Genomic DNA, 22,479 nt, shown 5'->3' with positions numbered 1-22,479 from the left:
CTGAACTTAAAGGCATGTCTGATTTCAAAAGGGAGACTGTACTATGCAGAGTGCACATCATCTAAAGGCAGGTCATACACAGCAATGCAGGATAGGGATGTCCCAACAGTCACTAATATCTGCAGTGCCAGTTCAGAGTGTGAAGAGACTTTACTATAGCTTTTTGAAGTCATTTGGAGCCACTTGTATGTTACCTAATCTGAATTAAAGTTTTACCAACTGTAATGTGCACTCTGCAGCTGACTAATCTATCAAATTTCAAATATCAGATAGGGATCCGGCTGAAAAAAAGAAACTTCATCAGGACATCCCTACAGCAGGGTGGGGAGATGAATTCTTACTGTAGTTTTCTCAGGGTAGACTCCAGCCCGCAGCAAAGAGGCCTTCCAGCTGTCCACCTCCTCCTGTGTGTCACAGGCCAGTTCCAGATGCCTGTAGTCCTTATACACGTTTCTATAGCAACAACAAGCATGCAGTCAGACTGTGGCCATGGCAACATGTGCATTTATACACAAACAAGACAAACTGGAACATGATCACACAGCCACATGTCCATTAGACACTAGAGGTCCAACTCAGCAAGCTACCCAGAACACTCCCCTCACTTCTGTACCTATCAAAGCAGCTCTGCCTCCACCCTCCTCTGCTATCCATGCGTTTGCTTCTATTTGACACCCTAAAGCTGTGATTATCCTCTAGCATCTAACATGACACAATGCAATGCTGGATTTGTTTTCTTCTAAGAACTACTAAGCCTTATAATATGAATATATGAATAATCTCTCTCTCTCTCTACACACACACACACACACACACACATATATATATATATATATATATATATATATATATATATATATATATATGTATATATATATATATATATATATATAAAAATAAGAGTTGACATTTTGGAACTCACTATATATATGTAGTGAGTATCAAAATGTCAACTGTCATTTTAAGCTGATTCGAATAGTGAGTATGAGCTTAAAGAGCAGACTTTAATTTTATCTGAGCATATTGATTAACATCAAATCCGATGAATCCATTTTCATACATAGTCCTCTTCTTGTTAAGGGATCAAAAATAACTAGGCAATTGGCTGCTCTGTCATTCCATGGCAAGTAGGTGTAGTCAAATCTACTATTTGGTACTTTATTAAAAACACACTGAAGATCTGATACACCAAAAGCCATGGAGACCACAGAAAATAACTAGTGGAATTCTTTCCCCGGTAAACAAAAACATCTTTACACATACTGGCCAAAAAAATAAGAATATGGAACTTGCTTATATTTCAAAGTATAGCATTTCATCTGTTAGGCATGGTCAGGACAATGTTATGGTATGGCTGTACAGCGCTTCACTGTACAGATGGACAATGAAGCAACCCAATACATTTTTAAGGCGAAGTGGAATGTTCTGTAATGCCAGATCAGTCACTTGACCTTAATCCAACTGAGCATTCATTTCACTTACTGAAAGTAAAACAATCCAGGAACAAGCAGGAACTGAAGACAGCTGCAGTAAAGGCCTGGCAGAACACCACCAGGGAAGAAACCCGGCGTCTGGTGATGATGGCTTTCAGACATCAGGCATTCATTGACTTTTTGTTTGCAAAGTTTTAAAAATGACAATTTAATTCATGACTATGTTAGTTTGGCCAATTAGGTTTGAGTCCTTAAAAGGGGAGGGGGTATGTAGGACAATGGCTGTAATTCATACATGAGAATGAATATTACTGTAATTCTTAAACACTTATTTTCCCAGTCTTACTCTTGTTACATGTTTTTTTTTTCAAACTACATTTGTCACAGAATCTCAGAGTCTGGATTCATTGCTTTTTCCCTCGAGATGCAAACTTTTCTACTGGCGTCATCCCAAAACCAAGATTCAGAATAAGCTCTTATCCAGAGGCACTTACAGTAGAAAGTGAATGCAGTATTGGGAGTCCATATCCATACTCTCATTGGTAAAGCAGTGGAGAAATCAAACCTCCAGACATCCGCATGTGAGACAACAGAGTCGATAAGAGTGGAATTTCTCAGCACTGGGGAATTTAAGTGTGTTAACGCGTGCATTCAGCAGAAATGAAGCACTAATTTATTGTATGTAATTATCGGCTGTAATTCTAGTATCAGGATACTAATAATTCCCATTGACTGTCTGCCAACATACTGTGCACTTCTACCTTTTCCCTCACTTTTCCTTTTCTCTTTCCCCCCTCATCCACTTCTCTTACAGCTTGGAAAGAGGCAGGAATCTGGAGTCCAGCTCCCTCCATCTGTTCCACATTCCCCCTAATGACTGTGTTGTTCCTCTCTCCTTTTTGTCCTGTCTTCTTGTTCTCCTCTGTTTCTATAGCCTGTTGTTTGGTTTTGTTGTGCCCGTGGGGCATGAGGCTTTAGGGCTGCACTATAACACAAGCCTGCTTCACACTGCAGTTCATACCAACATTGTAAAGTAAACAAGAACTGGGCTAACACCAAGAACGCACACCTCACCGTGCATCTGAGACTACTTTTACAACAACACACTAACACAAAAATGCTACTACGCACACAAACTGCCACAGATCTGCATTTGCACACGCACACACATATACACACAAACTGGAGGCCAACATGTGTGCACACATTTTGCAATGAAAAAAGGACTTCAACAAAACCACACACCACAAAACCACATTTCCACATACCTCAAACTCATAAAGTTCACCTACAAAACATTGTTTTAGCAGTCTTTGTTATGTCTCAGTGGTCCAAAGCCTAATTGGCTATTACTTCAATCACAGCAGTCTTTTAAAACGGCCTACACAACTTGGTTGTAACCTCGGAAATTACAATAAATGCCACACATCACTCACTGATAGTTACTGGCCACTTGGCCACAGCATTCATAACCACGCACTGTTACGTGAACTGCCTGCGCGCAACATGGGCCACAGATAGCAAAACTTGCACCTTAAAATAGACCTTAAATATGTGTTACCATGTGCAAAAACAACAAAACAGCCCTTGATTAGCCTAGGAAAATGTTTTGCAGCGTTTCCGGAGTAGGCTGTTTTTTTCTGAAGTGAAAGCTTAAACATGTGCTTTCCTGAACACGACCAAAGCTCCACAGGGCAACATGCCATCCCTTATGAAAGCCAAATGATCAGTCACACACATACGCACACAGACTTTTCCTTCTCATGCTGGTGTTATAAAGCTGGAGGAAGAGCATTTTCATTTTCAAAATATTCATCTGTTTAAAACTAGTATGAATTTGTTTTCTAATGGTATAGATATCTAGTGGTGAGTGGGTTCCTATTATGTAAATGAGTGTGTGTGTGTGTGTGTGTGTGTGTTCTCACGTCCAACAGGGCTGTAGTTTAGTGCATCCGGATGCCCTCGGCTATCCACCATGCCAGAGTAATGTCAGCACCCTGGCACTGAAGCTTCTGCCCCCTGACATCACCACTGGCAGGGAGACGCACAGCGGGAAACATTACAGCATGTGTGTCCTTGTGTGAGTGACACAGATAGAGTGGGAGCAAGAAAACATAAGAGTGTGTGTGAGTCTGTGTGTGAGAGGGCGAGAGAGAGAAATGGAGTGAAAACAGGATTTTGCAAGGTGCTGCACTGCCCGACATTAGTCTGGGGACACCTACACCTTTTTCCACTTTTTTCCACTGCTTCTTCTCAGGTGCATTAATGTACTAGGAGAACAGCTATTAAGCATTTAAGATTTACGAAATCATTCATGTTCATCAAGTGTCTCGAGAGTAAAGTGTGAATGAAGAGTAGTTGTTGACTATATGTGTACAACTAGGCTGTGATGTCATGGACACTCATAAGTATGCTATAAAAATCTGCAAACCAAAAATTGTTCACTGTAGTAAAACATTTTGTCCTCAAATGGTACTATGTTGCCAAATGTTTGAGGGGTGGGTGGAGGCTTGCTGTAGTGATTAGCTGTGTGTGTGTGTAAGACAGAGAGAGACAAAAGGAGAGGAAAAGATCACTGATGTGCGTGAAAGCAGCTGACTGAACTGAACCGCAACACATGTGCTGTGTTTACAAGTTCATTGCACAACTCTCTGTGAAACGTGTGTTTATTAGAGTGTGTTCGCTCACTGCAGCATTCCAACATCTCTCTAATTAAGTAGCTAATCAGTCCCAGCCACACCCACCCTCAGTAACGAAGCTTGTGTTTCACAGGAAAGAATCTTGGAGTGATGCATGTGTGTGTGTGTATGAGAGAGAGAGAAACTGGTTATAAGACACACGATAAAGCTTGTATTTGAACTGGTGGGATAAAGTGCAGGTTAGTGTCAATCTGATTGGCCCTAATAACTTATATGTTCATATACGACTAAATGTGCTTACATTATCAGTACAAAAAAAGTCCTGATTTGGGTTAAAGGCCTAAAGAAAAAACACAAGTAGCCCACAAACCCACAAGTAAGGGCCAAACAGGTATTGGTTACAGAGGTTAAGGTTAGGGTGAGACCTAGAAAATAATACTTAGGGACCATATTTATATCACACAGGTAATTACATTAAACATACAGTGCTGTGCAAACATCAGCTGAGTAAAACGTTAATATTAGATTACTGTGTTTATTAAAACATATCCAAAGCTCTCCTCATGAGGGTCGAGTATTATTAATAGTGAACACCTAGTTTGGTAAATCAGTGCTTAATGATAGTAAATCAGGTGAGCTGGTGATGGAATTGAACACATCCACGCTGTGCTGGCTGGGGGCATCCAGAAGAAATCTGAATTCCAAGCTTTGTTCCTCAACTCAACTAGCTCTCAAGTTCTCCACTACTTTCTTCAAAAAGAAATACTTACTTTAATGGCAGAGATAAATGAATTTGAAATAATGTCATTAAGTGCCTAAAACCTTTGCACAGTAATGTACATGTATCTATAAAAAACACATGTATCTATAAAAGACACATGTTTGACCCCACGTCCTAGTTTTGTATAAAAACAAGCCTGTGTGTGTGAATATGTGTGCATGCTGTGGCCACCAGTTCTGACTTCACTGTGCTTCCCAGTTCGTGTCTGATGGTAATGAATGTTCGGGAAACTCCCAGGCAGAAGACAGCCAGGAGAACAGAGAGCAAATTCCACTAGGGGAGAGAAGTCAAGAGCAGAGAAAGCCTGCCCATGCCACAGGACAGATGAACATGGGCTAGAGAGAAAAACTGAGGAGAAGTAATATTCCAGCCATTTTCTAGTGGGGTGTGTGTGTGTGTGGCTTTAGTTGTTTTCTTATGAATGTGTGTTCATTTTATTACCATCTAATGATAAATCAAAGTGCAGCTCTGAGAGAATGTCATGACCTCCTATTAGTGGCTAGGCAGACACACATACACATATACACATGCATGCATGCACGCAGACACACACACACACACACACACACACACACACACACACTGGTCAGCATGTGAGTGCTGAGCTGTGAGTCAGTGTGTGGTTTGTCTGTAACTAGCTGTGTCTCCAGCTCCCAGTCTACGGCCTCACACGTTCTGACAACCACCCAAATGCAAACCCTTTCTACGTGAGTCCACAGCCTCTGTGTGTGAGTGTGTGTGTTTTTCATACACTTTAAGAAAAAAGGGTCCTGAGATTATACCTACAATGTCGGGACCATTTAGGCAAAACTCCCTGTTACAACCATTTCTTTTCCACTAGTGAGGTTCACGTTAGTGTTAGGTTTAGAACATTTTTAATATATATCATTGTTGCCATTACAAAAAAAACCTTGTATATCCATTTTTCACTTTTTGACATATTTCTAATCTGCCTGTTGTTCTTTACAATGTGTCAACATTCATGGCCAATAGAAATGCTCCAGAATTTATTGGAATACATTTTGTACACTGACTTCCATTTAAGGTTTTTTCTATAATCTTGACATTTAGTGGTGAAAGTTTCTGCATGACACAATGATATACTGGTTGTAGACACCTGTTCATCTAACACCCCCTCTTTGCTGCAGTAACAGCTTCTATTACATGTTTAAACATTGCTGTGACTAGATGATGAGCAATCAAGAGCATTACAGACACCAAATACAGGACACAATATGGTTAGTTTAGGATCACAAACAGCATTTTAACTCATTCCAAAAAGACTGGATGGAAACCACAGAAGCTGTGCTCTGCTGTGCATTGCTTTGGGTTTCCACCATTTTGTAGTGGTTTTAAAACATAGTACAGAATTTACAGTGCACTATAACAATCCCACAATGCACTGCAATGAGTAATTTAAAAACAATGTACACTAGCAGACATGGAATACCCATAACCCACTGCATTTATTAGGTTGAGGATTTGCGCACAGTTTCTCTGGGGAAGCAATGCAATCTGCTGTCGCGCAGCACTAAGCTTACTCGCATAACAACGTGTACAAAATCATTCATATCATTCTGTTCCCCTTAATAATGATCTGGAGTTTTGCATATAGAGGATAGTGCATTGGGTTTGAACAAAGCTAGAAAATGCAGTTTCACTGCTTCACATCTTAATGCTGAGAAGCATTATACACCCCTAAATGTTTCTAAGTTTTGGGATATTCTATTGGCAATGTTTTTTTATGGAGATTATACAAGCTGTGTGAGAGAACTTGAGGACCTGTGTCAGAAAGCTGCAGCTTAAAGTAGCTGAACTAATAAGAAGGAGTCTCTGGATTCGTTTACCAGCCAAAAACAAATAAACAGATTGGAAAAAAAACTGACCTCTGCTCTGTGTTAAAGATGGAAAAAGCGTGCTTGCTGGACATGAAAGTCTTCTCCACATCACGCACCTTCAGGTTATCCAGTGGCAGCATGTACTTCTTCTCCTTCTCCTGAGGAGTCACACACAGATTAAGAGTCAAGCTTCTGAAACCAAGAGAGTCAGAGTCAGCCTCAAGCTGGACTCAAAGCCACACACTTCTACGACTGTGGAGTTCTAGAGAGCTAGAACAAAGAAGCTACCAAAGAAATGCCCATGGATGGAAGTGCAAGGGCCAAGTATTTGGGTTTGCAAAGGTTTATTTTATTAAATTTCACCCTTGTAACACAATCACATATTACAGATAATAAGGAGATCCTGTAATTAGGGGTGTTACTGTATGTGTATACGTACAGAGCTGTCAGGGTACTAAAGTCACTGTTATAAAGACGAATACATGGTATGCATTATTAGGGTAAATACAGTTTACACAAGCATGCACCCTCCCTCTGCTCTCTCTATCCCTCTCACTGCTGCACAGAAAGCAACACATACAATCTGCATTTTCTTTTTTTATCCTTTATTGCCTGAAAAGAAAGTATTTCTGATATTCTGGCCATTCCCATCCTATTTAAACTCAAGAAATCATGTTGGACCAGACAAGCACTGTGTGCTGTACAGCAGTAGGGTGTGTGTGTGGAAAACACATCAAACAAGCTAAAAGTTTACATTTTACTGCTTAATTCACTACAGACTGTAGCAGCTAACTCAGAGGGAACTACACAACACTAGATGGAACAAACTGTAACTTGCACTGCCCTTATGTTTTTAGTTTGTGTTTTTTGGCCTGCTTTTTTCCCATTGTACATAACTCATAGCAAACGGCCAGGATCGCAGTGTAAACTGAACTGTGCCTTTGTGCCTAATTGTAATATACATTAGAACTGTAAAAGCTGCAGTTCACTGATCTAATATTAATCATTTCTCCCTCATAGCTCACTAAGCAAATTTCGGTCAGTGTTATATATGTGCGCAGAAAAAAAAATGTTTCTGGACACGGAAGTGCAGACTGTCAATCGAGGATAATGTAAATGTAATTCACAATGAAAGATGTGATCAATCCTGTCATTACATTTGCACAATACACCAGCACTAAAGGGTTCGTCTTTTTGAGTGATGGAATGAGTTCAGCCTGGTGTGTTAAAACAGGGAGAATACTGAATTGTTCACGACAGCTGGTCTGTTGGAACAGTGATGAGAACCAATGCACTGTCCAAATATTTCAAAATCTGACTCTCAGAGGTGGTCAAACTATATGATGAGGAGTCAGGATTCTGTTCCTGCAAGCCAGCCCGAGATTTCTCCCAAGACTGGCATCCATCAACAGCATCTGCCAAAAGCCGCACCTCAACAATTGATGATCCCTGATGAAATTCTGGCAAGGTCGGTCTACAAGACTTAGAGAAACTGAACTGCCATCCTCAAATTATTTTTCAACTGTAAACGATCTGAAATAGTTAAGGCTGCGGAGCAGTATGTAGACTAAAACTGTGTAACCACACTGTGTAAAGTATTAAAAACAAAAATTGATTATTAATTAAACTTCTGTTAACAAACCTCTTTAAACATAAGACGTTCAGAACATCTAAGGGTTCATTCATTAAGGGACTGGAACAAATGAATGGATATAACTGCTGCCACACAGTCCAAGAAATATATCTCTGGAGAATCTAAGGTCACACAGGCAGTTGCATTTGTCTCTAAAGACATGAATAGTGCAGGTAAAAAGAAGTAACGCCACAATCAGAATCAACTGAGATCATGTCTGATCGCTTAACAGATTGAACCTAAACGGTGCAATTTTATGTTTAACACCAATCAGCACTAATAACAGCCTAAAAGCTGCGCTAAACTGGTTCCTAAAGACTTTCAAAGCTGTTCTGATCCGTGTGCATGTAATCGTGGTTAGCATGGCTGGAGGGGAGAGTACTACAAGAGTGAATATGGAGGGATGCTGCAAGATTTTCTGAAAGCGGCAAAAGGCTTGAGAGGGGGAGAGAAAAGAATGAAATGGGGATTGAGAGATAGAAAGAGAAGGAGCACATGTGGAAGTCATTATTCAGACTGAGCCTCTAAAACACAACATTTCTCAAAGAGAAGGGGGGGAAGCTTTTCCCTCTCCACCTCTCCCTCTCCGTCGTTATGTCCAGGAGGGGCTGGGGTCTCAGGAAGCGGCTTGGATTACACCATGAATAACGGTGCAGCGGAGAAGCTGAGGCGCTGAAGGTTGAAGGAGAGCATAAACCTCAGAGCCAGAGATCAGGCCTGATGGCGCTATTTGTGATTAGAGTTGGAAGATACAAAGCTTTTCAATTAGATCATAACGAAGACAATCACACATCCACTGTAATCTCCTTCTTCTCTCCTCCTTTTTTCTCCTCTTCCCACTCTCGCTCACTCCCTGTACCCCTCCTTCTCCGCTCCCCTCCAAAACTTTCTCTTTTTTCCCTTCCAGAGGGGCCCACTTCCTGCCTGCGTTTTTAGAGGTTGAAAAAAAAGGTCAGAAATGACGGGCTGGCGTTAAGACTACAACATCTGGTACCGCTTTAGCGAGACAGAGAGAGAGAGGGAGAGGGAGAGGGAGAGGGAGAGAGTAAGAGAGCAGGCGAGTGAGAGAGAGAGAGAGTACGAGAGAGGTAGAAAAAGATGGTGCAGGAAAAGTCCAGAGCAGGACAAGGAGTACAGAGGGAGGATGGAGGGACAGACACAAGAGGACAGAAGAAAAGTGGAGGACAGCAGAGCGTCGGAACGAACCATCGAGAGTATTCCGGAAAAAAAAAGTAATAACGCAACAACGGACTACTCCAAAAAATCGATTCCCCCAGGGTCCCATCAACCCTTATATGGCCAGCGGGTCCCTCCCTCTCTCTCCCTTTCTGTGTCTCTCTCTCTCTCCCACTCTCTCTGTCTCTCACTCTCTCACTCGCTCTCCTTCACTCCCTCGTTCTTCTCTCTTTCTTTTTTCACTATGCCTTCCCTAAACGCGCTGCCAGACTGACTGCCGGCTACGGGAGTGAAATGTGCCACGTCAAGACTGGATACTGGACCTGAGCGACACGGAGCAAATGCGCGGCTTTGCGGCCTTCGCCCTTGGAAGAAGGAGGGAAAGACAGAGCGAGACAAACTGATAAGGAAGGCCCGGAGTGTCCCTGCCGAGAAGAAGAAGAGAATTGGAGACTATTTCTAACTTGTTTTTCCCCCCCTATCTTTTATCTACCCCTGTGAACGCCTAGGCCAGCGGGAACAGGCCGAGCAATAGAATAGATGGAAACGGGGCAAAAATTGTGATTGAGGGAGAGAGAGAAAGACATAGTGAGAGAGGAAAGGTATCTCCTGCTCCGTCATCCCAGTGTTCAGACTACCTGTTCAGGATCATACTGGTGTACAGTAGTCTGCACATTGGTTAGACTGTGCATGGACTGGCTACACTTCCATTACGCTGATAGGCAGATGACCTCTGTAGGTGGAAGGAAGGATGTGCTTTGTAGGTTTTACATTTCCTTAGTCTTTCCTTTCACTTTTGCTCTCTTTATGCCTTTCTCCGGTGTTTGTGCTGATAATTACTGCGGTTTGTACTGTGTGTGTTGTATTGTCAGTGTAAACTCCAACACTCTTAAAGATAAAGGTGCCATAATAAAGTGGTGCAATAGAAGCCCACCTTTTGGTTCCATAAGGAAACAATTCTGGGTCTTCTATGGGTTGTAAGGGACCAAATGTGGTTCCTCAAAGAACTCCACTGAAACTACTCAACTGAAAAGTGCTTTTTCTATTGCAATGAGCTTTTGGCACCTTTATTTTTAACAGTTTATCTCTGTGGTGTGAATGGCCATGTGTTAGAGCGAATTTAAGTTGTGAGTTATAAGTGCTTTATAAGTGCAAGGTTGTTGTGTTTTCAGTGACTATAGAGACAACAAAGTGCATGTAAAATGTACATTAAGCCAATAATGAATATGCTCAACAGCTAACATAACATAACATAATATATACGACCGTTGGCCAGACCTACATGGTTTGTCTTTTTAGCATGAGTATGCAGACTGACACACACACACACACACACATATATATATATATATATATATACACACACACACACACACACACACATACATATGTGTGTGTTTGTGTGTGTGTGTGTGTGTATGTATGTTCCCATCAGGCCTGTCTCTTCAGCTCTTTAATTGTACTACTGCATGCCAACTTGTAAACTATTTATTAGCATGACAATTAAAACACACACACACACACACATATATATATATATATCTTTCTTGTGGCAGTGTGGGAGAGACAGGTGAAGAGAGAGTGATTATGTAGAGGGTGAACGAGAATGGAGGGTAGACTGAGTAAGAGTCATCTGTTTTCCCTCATGCAGCATGAGAGAAAAAATGGGAGAGCGAGGTAGAGAGCGAGAGAAAGAGGGGGCTGCAGGAATGTGTGTCTGTTTAGTGTTGGGCTGATTTACCCAAAGCAGCGGCACCAGAGAAGAACCCCAGCCATACTGAGACATCACCGACTACAGACACATGCGGGGAGAGAGAGAGAGAGAGAAAGAGAAAGAGTGACAGAGAGATCTCAGTGGCTAGTGTGGTATTCTAATTTCATGGATTAAGATAAATATAAGTTTGTGTGTGTGTCTGTGTGTGTGTCTGTGTGTGTGTTAAATCTGGTTATACGATAGGTTGCAAGGGGTGAAGGGGTGAGTAAAAGGGGTGCAACAGCTATAAGGGATCTCTCTCTCTCTCTCTCTCTCTGTCTCTCTTGCTCCCTTCATTTCTCTCTCCACTTCTTTCTCTGCAGGCTCTTGGAGGCTGGTGTTTGGACAAAGCCTTACGATTTTCCAGCCAGGAATGTGTATGGTCCCAGAGAGACTGCCAGCCACAGAGAGAGAGGGAGGGAGAGAGAGAGAGAGAGAGAGAGAGAGAGATATAAAAACTAATGAAGTGTGAAATAAAGACGAATGTATGAAAAATGTACAGAAAATAAGATGTTTGATTAAGTCCAATGGGAAAAAAGGGGAGAGGGCCGACTTAGATCAATTGCAGAGACAGGGGCATGGAGCTAGAGTTGACACATGTCTTCATGTGTGTTCCAGAAAGAGTTTTACAGAGAGCATTTGATCACAGAAAGCATCTTTCCTATGAAATCAAATTAGAAGACGTTTTAGGCCAGAAACATGAGAAGAGTCAGAAGTGGAATTCAACTATAGGATTAGAAAAGCAGTCAAGGTTGCATGCGCGCACAGGAAAATGGATTAGGCAGACGTTGCAGAATAGGTTCTGCAGACACAGTTCTCCAACTTTCTCTAGATATGTGCAGAACCTTTATGTATAATAGCTTTATAGTCAGTTTTGTTTACTCCTTAAAAACTGTCTATCCTATCAATTACTTTATAAACTCGACTGAAAAAAAACAAGTGAAAGTAATGACATCTGTATTTTATTCTATTCAAAGTCTTATTAGACGAAACCTTTGTCCTCTGGTGGTTCTGTTTTTTGGTAGTTTCCAGTAAAGCACTACCACAACTTTGAGATCAGACATCAACAAGCAATTCAGACAGTAAAAATACAGTTTACAGTGAATGTGCTTTTTACAGTCATGACTTCTGTCTGCATGTGTGTGTGGCAGTGTCTGCCAGTATGTGTTGCTTGAGTCTCTGTGCGTTCACATACTTGAGCGAAGGAATATTTGTGCAAGCCTTTGTGTCTAGATATGCTATGTCTGCTGTATGTGCACATGCAAGTTTTTATATCCTTGAGTGTTTGAGTTTGTTACTATGTGTTTATTCATCTAGCCATTTGAATTTGGCCCAAGATTTGTGTGTGTGCGTGTGTGAGTGTGTGTGTGTTAGTTTGGCTTGGGGGAGATCCAGCTGTGTCAGGGTGATCTGATCCAAATGCTTCAATTCCCAACAGAGAGAGGGAGCAAGAAAGAGAGAGTGAGGGAGAGCGAGAGGAAGAGTGAGGAAAAGTGGGGGTCACAGGGGGCAAAAGACATAAAGAAAAAAGGGGAGGGGAGAAGCAAGAAGAAAAAAACAGCAAGGCACATACAGAGGGAGCTGAAAAGAGGAACGCTCCATACAGTGAAATGTTGGGTGGGGAGGCTACATATTTTATCCCAGGTTCTACACACTGAAACCACATTCAGTCCTAATGCAGCCTTTGCACAGCTTCTTTCAGTGCTATAAGGGTTACTTTTATACTTGGACAGTGGTCTCATTACATTTCTGGCATGATTTTTGTCTTAAATGTAGTTTGAAAGCAGTTTGATAATGTACTTCTGGAATCACAAATGTGCCCTTGTAGAAGGGTTTGAACATGAGCATGTGTGTGTTCAGTCCTAATGTCAGGTGTTTCCTCCTGTACCTCCTTCCTTTCCAAGTGTGGCAGGCTGTGCCACCATTGGCTGAGAGCGTTGTCTGTCTGCCTGTCTACACTTGCTGTGCAGAACTTCCTGCACCTGTACAGCAGGCACAGACAGGCAGACAGATGGCAGCCCGCCTGGCAAGGGCCTATACAGCATGACGGACGCACCAGACAGCCCTTTTCGAATCGCCGAAAAACACCAGTGCATTGAGGATCAGCTCATTTCTTTATTTAATTAAAACTACTTGAACTAACTGAACTGTTTTTTCAACACCATCATAAAATCCAGTATTATAAATAACTCAGGAACTACTATTGATGCTAATATGTAAGTTATGAAACACAATCTGCACTGATTTTTAAATTATGTCTTTATTTAAAAAGATTATTTATTATGTAAGTTATTATCTATGAGGATTAGGTGTGGGCCTACATAGAGGAAAAAACTGTAAAAATAATGAAGGAGCTCAAGCTCACATGAGACGTAATACAGATATGTGGTGAAAGCAAAGTGTACTATGCCATACCTCATCATCTTTAAACCAAGAGAGACTCTCAGCAGTCAGCAAGAACCAGTACTCTTTGGCCCCGCCCTTCATCAGACTAATGTTGTTGATGGTCAGCCAGCCTTTTCTGATCACCTGCAGAGCAAGAGAGAGGTCAGCGGTGAAAGGGCAAGGGTTATGATTTATGGGATGGGGGGAGAAAGATGCCACAAGCAAGAAGAGTACCAGTACCACCTTCAGAAACAGTGAGAAAGAGAGAGACAAAATGTGTTATTTGAAAAAAAAAAAATAATAATAATAAAGAACCTTGTGAATTACTGAGTGTGAACCCAATACAAACAAAAACTTATGTAAAATAAATACATTAATTTTAAAGAAGGTCAGTGGTTAACTAATTGATCAGTGAATCAACTGAGAATCTTTCTTTAAAGGAAAAAAGAGCTAGTAGGATGTGGATCACTGGCACAGTCTGTGGGATAAGTACTGCCCAGCAGAGGAAAAGGAAGAGACCGGGGGAAGGAAATATAGGAAGGAGGGACTAAAATAAGAGTGATACGGGCAGAGGATGAGAGAGAGCGGAGGGAAGAGGGGGTGGAGGTGATGATAGAAGGGGAAACAGGAGCCCAGCTGGCACAGAGCGAGTGAAGAAAAAAGAGAGACGGAGGTAGAAGACCCAAACATCCTGTCTCATTACACCACTGACTATAGCTATTGTCTCTCAAACAGCCAGTATTCCATTCATTACCTTACCATCAACCTAAATCCAATCACAGAAAGTAAGTAAACGAAATAAAAAGGTTAGACTAGACTAGACTACTAGACTAGGTAGAGTCCGTCACAGGTTAATGTGCTGATAATGGGAAGTCCAAAAACTTTGTGTGGAAAGGTTCTAGTAAGCAACATCTAATGATAAAGAATCAATATTATATTGTCACATTCTGATAAGAGACACACTTGACATGTTGAATGCTCGTTTCCTCTGCACACCACATGAGTAATCTGAATAACAGCCATCCTCTGTGACTAAGATGGAAGGTTTAATACACACTGAAGCCCTTTTCTAAACACAAAAACACATTTTTCCAGCAGATGTCATAAATAATGGAACATGATAGATATCTCACTGGCTGATCTGCAGTATTTAATTAATAAAATGACACATTCATGGCCGTGCTTGATCCTTCCCCAAGCTTGCAGCACTGCAGCATTTTCGTCCAGGTGAGTTTTAAATAAAACCCCCTCTCTCACGCACACACACAAACATGCCAGATGGACTGGGCTCAGAAGCTATGAATCTATGGACCTGAACGTTCCATTGGAATTGAAAGCGACTCAGATCTGTTTTAAACATTAGTGCACACTTACCTAACATATTCCCTCCCCCTGCCACACTGGAGCTGTAGCCTGATATACTCACAGTGCTGCAAACTCCAGACAGATTCAGCCACAGACAACAGAATGAGGAAAAAGCCTAAATGAGCTTTTCATTGAGTGAATGCTATAACAACAGTTATTTACAGCAGATTAGTAGGAGTTAGAAGGCTTGAAATTGAACATGAAAGCTCTGTAATTTGTTGATAAAGATGAGAATTAAACACAACAGATAAAAGGTCAGAGTACTGCAAAATAACTCAGGATTCAGACTGATTCAGAAGTGAAAAGAATTCAGATTATTAATGTTGTAAAGATTAACCAAATACAACCATTCCAAATCATGTTAACCAAATGTTCTGTTGGTTCATTAAATCCGGGCAATACAGTCTTAATCCCAGAGCTTCATAATGGCAGTATTGAGATTTTGGTGTTTGTCAGACACCTCCGGATAGCAGAATGCAAAGTAAAGAGGTGATATTAGTAAAAAAGTAACAGAGCAGTAATGTCTCACTCACACTCTCACTAGGGGAGTAACGATACATAATTTATACAGTATGAAATGTACTGTAGTTTTCTCGCCACGGTGGAACACATTTTTAAAACAGAAAAAAGAAATGTCAGTATTTATATAGACTGTGCAGTATCCAATGAAAGCATAATTAACATAAACATAAAAAGAAACATGAAAGGGAATTTCCATAATAGATAAATATATTTAAATGAACAAAAAGGAGTAGAAGGTTTTGGGTGCAGAGCAGAGCAATTTTTTTCTCATTTTGATGGTTGTCTCCATCATAGAGGTGGGCATCCAGGAATATCAAATTTCATAGAACAGTGGAAACCATTCCAATCAGATATCAACGTAAAAAAATGACTCTATAAAATCTAGCTGTATTTAACATATCTATGCATATCGTAACACCCCTAACACACACACAGACAAAGAAACAGTGTGACGACGGTAGACAGCAGTAAGGCTTACAGACACTGGGCTCGTACAATTTGACTGGAAGGTGGAGGAGCAGCACCCTAAAAATATTAGCAGAGAGAATAAAGCCATTACAATATCATCCATGGTTATCCTCTGCTGGATTAACAAGACCTAACATAAAGCAGTCAGGTCATTCCCATTTAGCCTCAAAGAGAAAACCACAAGACTTCCAAATCCTCAACTATTTAAGAAATTCTGAAATCTGGCGAGCGTACGCTGAAGAGTGTGGGCTGAGAACGTTAATAAGTGACTGCAAAGACACAGAAGCTTAATGCACTGTGCATGAGATTGGTGAGTTACTTACCATGCCACCTGCAGGACGAGTTGAGTAGCGCGTGAGAGCGATAAAGAGAGCGCAGGGGATGGGGATTGGATATAAGGACAGAATTACGGTGAGAAGACAGATGACCATGCAGAGGCAGTGAGGTTTTAAAGACAGGCTTGAGAACATTACACTAAAACCAAAGCACCTCTCAGTCACCTTCACAACAAGCTATGGGTGCCCCTTCTGAAGAACATTAAGTTAACTGTTATGCACTTCATAGTAACATGTGAGGGGACAGGCAGATTAACTGTATAGTTCATGTACAGGAAGCAGGTAGTGGAAGCGGCACAGAAACAAGCAAGTACAGCCTGAATGCATATATGTGAACAGTCAACAGATTAAAACATTAGACATTAGGATTAATAAAAGCACATCTGACAATGCACAGACAAACTACACAAAAAGCAACAGAACAAAAACTTAAGTGCTGTATAAGAACTCATCATGTCCTGCCTTAATGATTCATCCAAGTCTACAATCACAGCCATTATCACTAAATATAAGCAGGTCCACTCACCTGATTCCCTGCTGAGGCCTTTTTAGTCGTCTGATTGTTTCTCTGTTGTGCACTAGAAAATAAAAAGAGAAGCCAGGTGGGATAGAAAACAAGAAAAAATAGAACAAGGCGTAGTCTTTTATCACATACTTTTGACCCAAACTGACTTCACATTTGTGCCCCAGCCCAGCTAGGACTACTCACTTAGCGAACCCAATGAAGTCTTCATGGTTCGTGTTGATGTAGGAGAGCTGAATCTCCATTGAAAGCAAAACCTGTTGGAAAATGGATGGTGTAAATTAGTTGGAAAAAAGAAAGAATATGGAAATGCTGCACAACATAAATTTTATCCTTAAATAGAATGACAACCAGCTGCGCAGCCAAGTGAATTATGAGAGATTTAAATGCAGGTTTTTTTGCCTGACCTGGTCTTTGGCTTGACTCTCTCGTTCTCGAATGTATGTGTTCACAATTCTCTCTGTCTCTTCACGTAGCTTAGGAAAGGTCCCTAACTGAAAACAAAACCACAAAAAAATCACAGCAGCTTTTCCTTTGCCATCTTTGGTGTCCTAATGTGTGCATTATCACTTACTTGCCTAAATGATGAGTTAATATTCTGAATAATCGTAAACAGACTTATGTTTCCGATACTGTAGGTACACACATGGTGATCTCTAAAAAAACAAAGATATACCAAATGAAAAAATAAACGCACAAACTATCGCTTTAATACATGCACCTTACCTTGTTGGTGCACTGTCGCACTGTCGCTATAAGCTCCTGGACTACCATGTCCACACATTTAAGACACGGCCCTTTCAGCTTCACTATCTGCTTTTTCACGATGGCCTCAAATGCCAGGTCAGGAGTGAACAGGCCTGTCCTAGACCAGCAGAAACAACAGGCCACCACACAGCATATGGAACTATGAGCTGAGAGCAGAGCCAATATATCGTGGGTCAAATAGACAGGCAAGAAAAGAGGTGGGGGTGTGGGACTCAGACCTGATCCCGTGAATGTTCTTGATGGCGTAGCTGATCTCTCGCCGCAGTTCTTTCTCGTCAAACTCCATCTGATGACCAAACAATGACAAATGTCCATGAACTGAGAAGCAATGTTAGCTCAAACCATTATAAGAGACAGTATAGTCATGTAGTAGACTGAAGTTATGTATTGAAAAGTGCACCTTCACTAGTTCAAAAGGGAAGCGCTCGTGAAAGATGCGGTTGATCTTGGCTCCTCCTGAGAGCTCGACGGTGTCCACCTGGTCACCAGAGCCCTCAATCCTTTTTTCAAAATCCAACCCAAAGTGCTGGATCAGCCTGGACAATGGAGAAAGCACAAAAGAGAAAATGATCTGTCTGTATTACTCGTGTGTGCACTGCCAGATGGATGAAGAGCCTTTTCCCAGGCATGTGTATGCAACCAGATTACTGAATCGGTGGCAGTGTTTGTGAGTGTAAGGGAGTATGTGAGGACATGTTCATTTTGACACGCTGTACTAGGAAATTGGTCTTGCATGAGGGTTTGAGAGGAGTGCAGCTGTTAGCCAAGCTATGTATATTTTCTGAGGGACCATGTACAAGCATATTAATCTCAAATGAGAGAGTTACCAGAGTTACCCAATGAGCTCATTTCCATGTGTACATTCCAGCCCTGAGGAACATATGAGATACACAATTACAGTACAAATTGCACCAGAAAGTGTGCTTCTTTGTGTTCTGTCTTACTGGGTTAAAGGGTTAATGTCCCACATTTTAATATTTTAGCTCTTTCACGTGAGCTCCACTTGTGAGGTCTGTGTCATTTTAAGCACCAAAAACATCATTTGTTTTCACATAAGAATTAGAATGAAACAGACATTTAAGACTGATATACAATAGCGTTCCAAAGTTTGGAATCACCATTTTCAACATAATAAATGTATAACACTGGCATACTTGCTTACAGGTGTCTAAAACCACTGATAAATCTCAATATCTTCAAAAGGTAAAGTAAACTTAAAAAAAAAAAAACATTATCTGTTCCCAAAATGTGTGAAATATTCTATAAAGTACTGTAGTAAATGTGAAATGATTTATGACAGGTGATTTCAAACATGTGAACAACAGTGTATGTACGTTTGTATTTAAGAGCATGGTTTTACTGGCTGCCCTATATTGTGCTTTACCGAAACTGTCTGAGTTAAAATGTTGTAGACTGAACTGATGGATATATGCAAATTTATTGTTTTACCTCACAAACCCAAGGCATTGGGCAACTGTTCTGGATTTGTATGATTTGCAGTTTTTGCTTTTATATGTGTTTGATAAGGCCTAGGCAGTGAATGTTACAGTTTTTACACTTACCAGAATTCAGTTTTCTCCAGCCTTTGTCTTGAATTGATGCATTAAAGCTTTTGAACTTGTATATTGAGTTGTTCAAGTTCACATGCAAAAATAAGAATGTATGTGTGATATTACTATATTAAGCTAAGTGTTGATTCATGGGTCTGCAGTGGCTCATGGATACAGTAAGTGTAAATGTAATGTATAAACCGGGTTTGCATGTTTGTTAGAGTGTGTTGTCTGTGTGTGTGTGTGTGTGTGTTACTCACTGCATTAGTGCTTTGGTCTTGCGTGAGGGGTCGTCAGGGTTCATGTGTCTATACTCCGCAGCCTCTTTATCTAGCGAGAGGAGCTGGGCCTGTAGCCTGCTGCGGAACGCTGGTAATGTATCCCTGATGTGATTGGTCAGTTGCTAAGGATACATGATGAGAGTCAAAAGGCTCACTACTAGGACACTGCTGTTTAAGTAGCATGTAGTCAATTACAAACTTTTGCTTCTTTAGCTATCATGTCTAAAAGCATCTGTGAACATCCCCAAGTCTCTCTCTCTCTCTCTCGTTCTCTCCCCTTCTCACCTGATTGAGGACCCTCTGCAGGTATGGTGTGCCCATGTTGTCAGCCATGTGCCTATAAGCAGGGTGGGAAAGGAAAAACAGCCGCTCAGCAGCGAGAGCTGCACTGATGTCCTTCTTCCCCTCAATGTCTTTCTGACTGCGATTAACCACTCCAATGTAACCTAAACCAATCACACACACACACACACAGACAAATATAGAGAAAAGTCATAATTAAAACAATAGCTGTAAAATAAAGACAAATAAAAAGGATGAGAGGGACTATCTGGCAAAAGGGTGAATTAAATGCTCTTGTTTAATCACTGCACAGGACCTATAATCCAAACAAATAATAGAAGCTCAGAGCCACTCATTGGCATTGGGCAAACTGCATGCTTTACTTATCATACACTTGCCTCCAAGTATGTTTTTAAGCAATCTCAACAGCATGTACTTGTATGCTTTTTGGTACTATTTGGCATTCTTATATCTATACAAATGCAAAATTACCAAAATTATACTTTACAATAATCAGCATGAGAAGTAGTAGAATAGGATTTCTCTGAGGTATTTGTAATCCCCACTCTGTCAGTGAACTACATGCATGTACATATTTATGAATGAATCAATCTGTATACACGAGGATGTATGAGAGTGTGTCTAATGCATTCAAGTGCCAGCAGGAAGCAAGAAGGCTCTGCACCTGGCATTGCTTTAGCTGATGTTGAGAGCATGTCCTGCAGTTAGTACTGCTTGGCACCAGTTCAGCTTCTATAGGCCAGCTCTGGCTGTAACTCAAACTCTGTGGCATGAGACTACAGCAATGAGCCCAGGCCTGGCAACAGTATCATATTAACAACGTGACTTCAGACAGACATTATTAACAGTCAGTGGAGCTCTGCATACTCAATGTGATAAGATTTACCTTAAGCCTGTAACTGTCTTTGACTGAAAGCTGTACTCTGATATTGTAGTAAAGTTTAATCACGGCAAGCTGCTTAAGATTTAAGATTAAATAGAGCGTACCTCTGCGTAAAGGCAGCAACCTATTCTCCAGCACATCCCTGGCATCCGTGCCCTCATCCATCAGGTCCAGCTTAGTGATGACACCAATAGTCCGCTGACCTGAGACACAGAAACCGAACATAACCACTTCATCAAACATATTTGGGTATTAAACATAAAGGATACATATGCTACATTTGTATGCTTTCTTTTACCCCTGACACCAACTAAAATATAAGTGTGGGTATATACATGACTTTCCAACACTCTCTTTGTCCCACAAACAGGTTGTTTTTGTTACTATGCCTTTAAGACGTGTGCATGCATGATTTCTGTTACTGAATGATGCCCTTTATAGCCCATTCCTTTTTCAAAATGGATTATGTGGTGAAATGCTCATTCAACATAAATGGGCAGAGATGAACTGCTGTGAGCTAAATACGCAATTATATTTAAATTAGTTGCTTTCTGTCACATCACAAAAACAATGAATCTAAAAATGTTTTTGCAGCAGTTTTTATATATGAACTGAAATAACTTTTAACAAAAAACTGATCATTTAGTATCATATCCTGTGTTACGGGATCTTTACGACTAACTATTCAGCAACTTACTATACGTTATATAATATCTACTATGAAACTCTCATATGCTCTGTTTTATATAGTTGTGAGCGTGAGGAAATGAAGTGTGGCCTTTTAAGGCATTTAAAGCAAACTGGGGTAAAATATCAAGGAAGGGGTAAGATCAAGGAAGTCAAGGAATGGATAATGAAACTGAGAGAGACAGAGAAAGATGTTTGTCACGTTTGTGTGAATAGCTTGTTTTAAGTGCTACATAAAATAAACTCCCTTACCTTGTGGGTCAACGTCTTTGGCCAGTTTAAGGGCGTCGGAATTGGCCAGGTCCATATTGGCCGGTGTGACGGCCAGAATGAGGCAGTTCTCACGGCAGATGAACTGCATGATCATGTCTCTAATCTGGTATTCAATATCTGGAGGCTGATCCCCTACTGGAACTTTAGTAATGCCTGGCAGGTCTATCAGTGTCAGGTTAAGCACTGAAAGAGAAAATACTATAATCAGAGTCAAAAAAGAAAAGGTTCTCTGTGTTCTGGAGGTGTATTCTTCACATTTCTCCCTGAAACACACTACAGCAACCTTGCTCACATTTATCCATGCAAGAGATCCATACTTCATAGCATTGGCTACCTAATCTACTGTGGTTACAGACACAAGCTGTGTCACACACTCTACATAACATCACACAACAACATCTACCTAGACATAGAAGAACATGGCATTAACATTAAAAAAGTGTGTTAAAATTCACAGAAGCATCTTTAACAACTTGTTTTGAACACTTCTTTGTAAGATGATATACATCTAGTAATTATCTAAAATATAGAAATAGCTTCTAGATTGGTTGTTTGTGCTGCTGCACACATTATCCGTGCCCTTTGTCGGCGTTTTCCAGCCAACTGCAGGCCTTGTTTGCTGCTCATAGACAATGTTTGACCTGTGCATTCTAAACGAACAGTGTGTTAAATATACAAAATACAAACATATTAGGCAAAAAAGCTGTGCTGTAGCAGGAAAAGTAGCTATCTGCTGCCATCTCCATACGCTGGTGGAAGCAGTATGTCTCTGCACTACTGTTCTTGTGTCTATTTCTATTCATGCACTGGTAGTGTGTCACTGTTCTGTACAACCTTGTGTTGGTATTATGAAAATTATCGGCTTAACTAAATTATCAAAACT

The 22,479-nt window shown here is 40.8% G+C and overlaps 1 protein-coding gene across 8 annotated transcripts in view; it reads right to left on the bottom strand.

Annotated features, from left to right (window-relative positions):
• dnm3a (dynamin 3a) overlaps positions 1–22,479 on the bottom strand; it is a 46,145-nt gene that overhangs the window by 12,537 nt on the left and 11,129 nt on the right. For 7 of the 8 annotated variants that reach the window (XM_072682329.1, XM_072682292.1, XM_072682301.1 and 4 more), the window contains exons 5-18: positions 21,576–21,779; positions 20,741–20,839; positions 19,736–19,896; positions 19,430–19,572; positions 18,020–18,155; positions 17,838–17,905; positions 17,578–17,716; positions 17,259–17,345; positions 17,038–17,108; positions 16,855–16,906; positions 16,021–16,050; positions 13,669–13,782; positions 6,740–6,849; positions 342–453 (exon numbers count right to left, since the gene is read on the bottom strand). In XM_072682329.1, the coding sequence (XP_072538430.1) occupies positions 342–453; positions 6,740–6,849; positions 13,669–13,782; positions 16,021–16,050; positions 16,855–16,906; positions 17,038–17,108; positions 17,259–17,345; positions 17,578–17,716; positions 17,838–17,905; positions 18,020–18,155; positions 19,430–19,572; positions 19,736–19,896; positions 20,741–20,839; positions 21,576–21,779 (1,526 nt within the window). The remainder of the gene's footprint in view (positions 1–341; positions 454–6,739; positions 6,850–13,668; positions 13,783–16,020; positions 16,051–16,854; positions 16,907–17,037; positions 17,109–17,258; positions 17,346–17,577; positions 17,717–17,837; positions 17,906–18,019; positions 18,156–19,429; positions 19,573–19,735; positions 19,897–20,740; positions 20,840–21,575; positions 21,780–22,479) is intronic. The other variant, XM_072682282.1, reaches the window with a different exon arrangement.

This window comes from Salminus brasiliensis, chromosome 1, assembly GCF_030463535.1.
Source record: "Salminus brasiliensis chromosome 1, fSalBra1.hap2, whole genome shotgun sequence".
Classification (NCBI taxonomy): domain Eukaryota; kingdom Metazoa; phylum Chordata; class Actinopteri; order Characiformes; family Bryconidae; genus Salminus; species Salminus brasiliensis.
The sequence above is the reverse complement of the archived record's forward strand: the minus strand, read 5'-3'. Positions and strand labels throughout refer to the sequence as shown.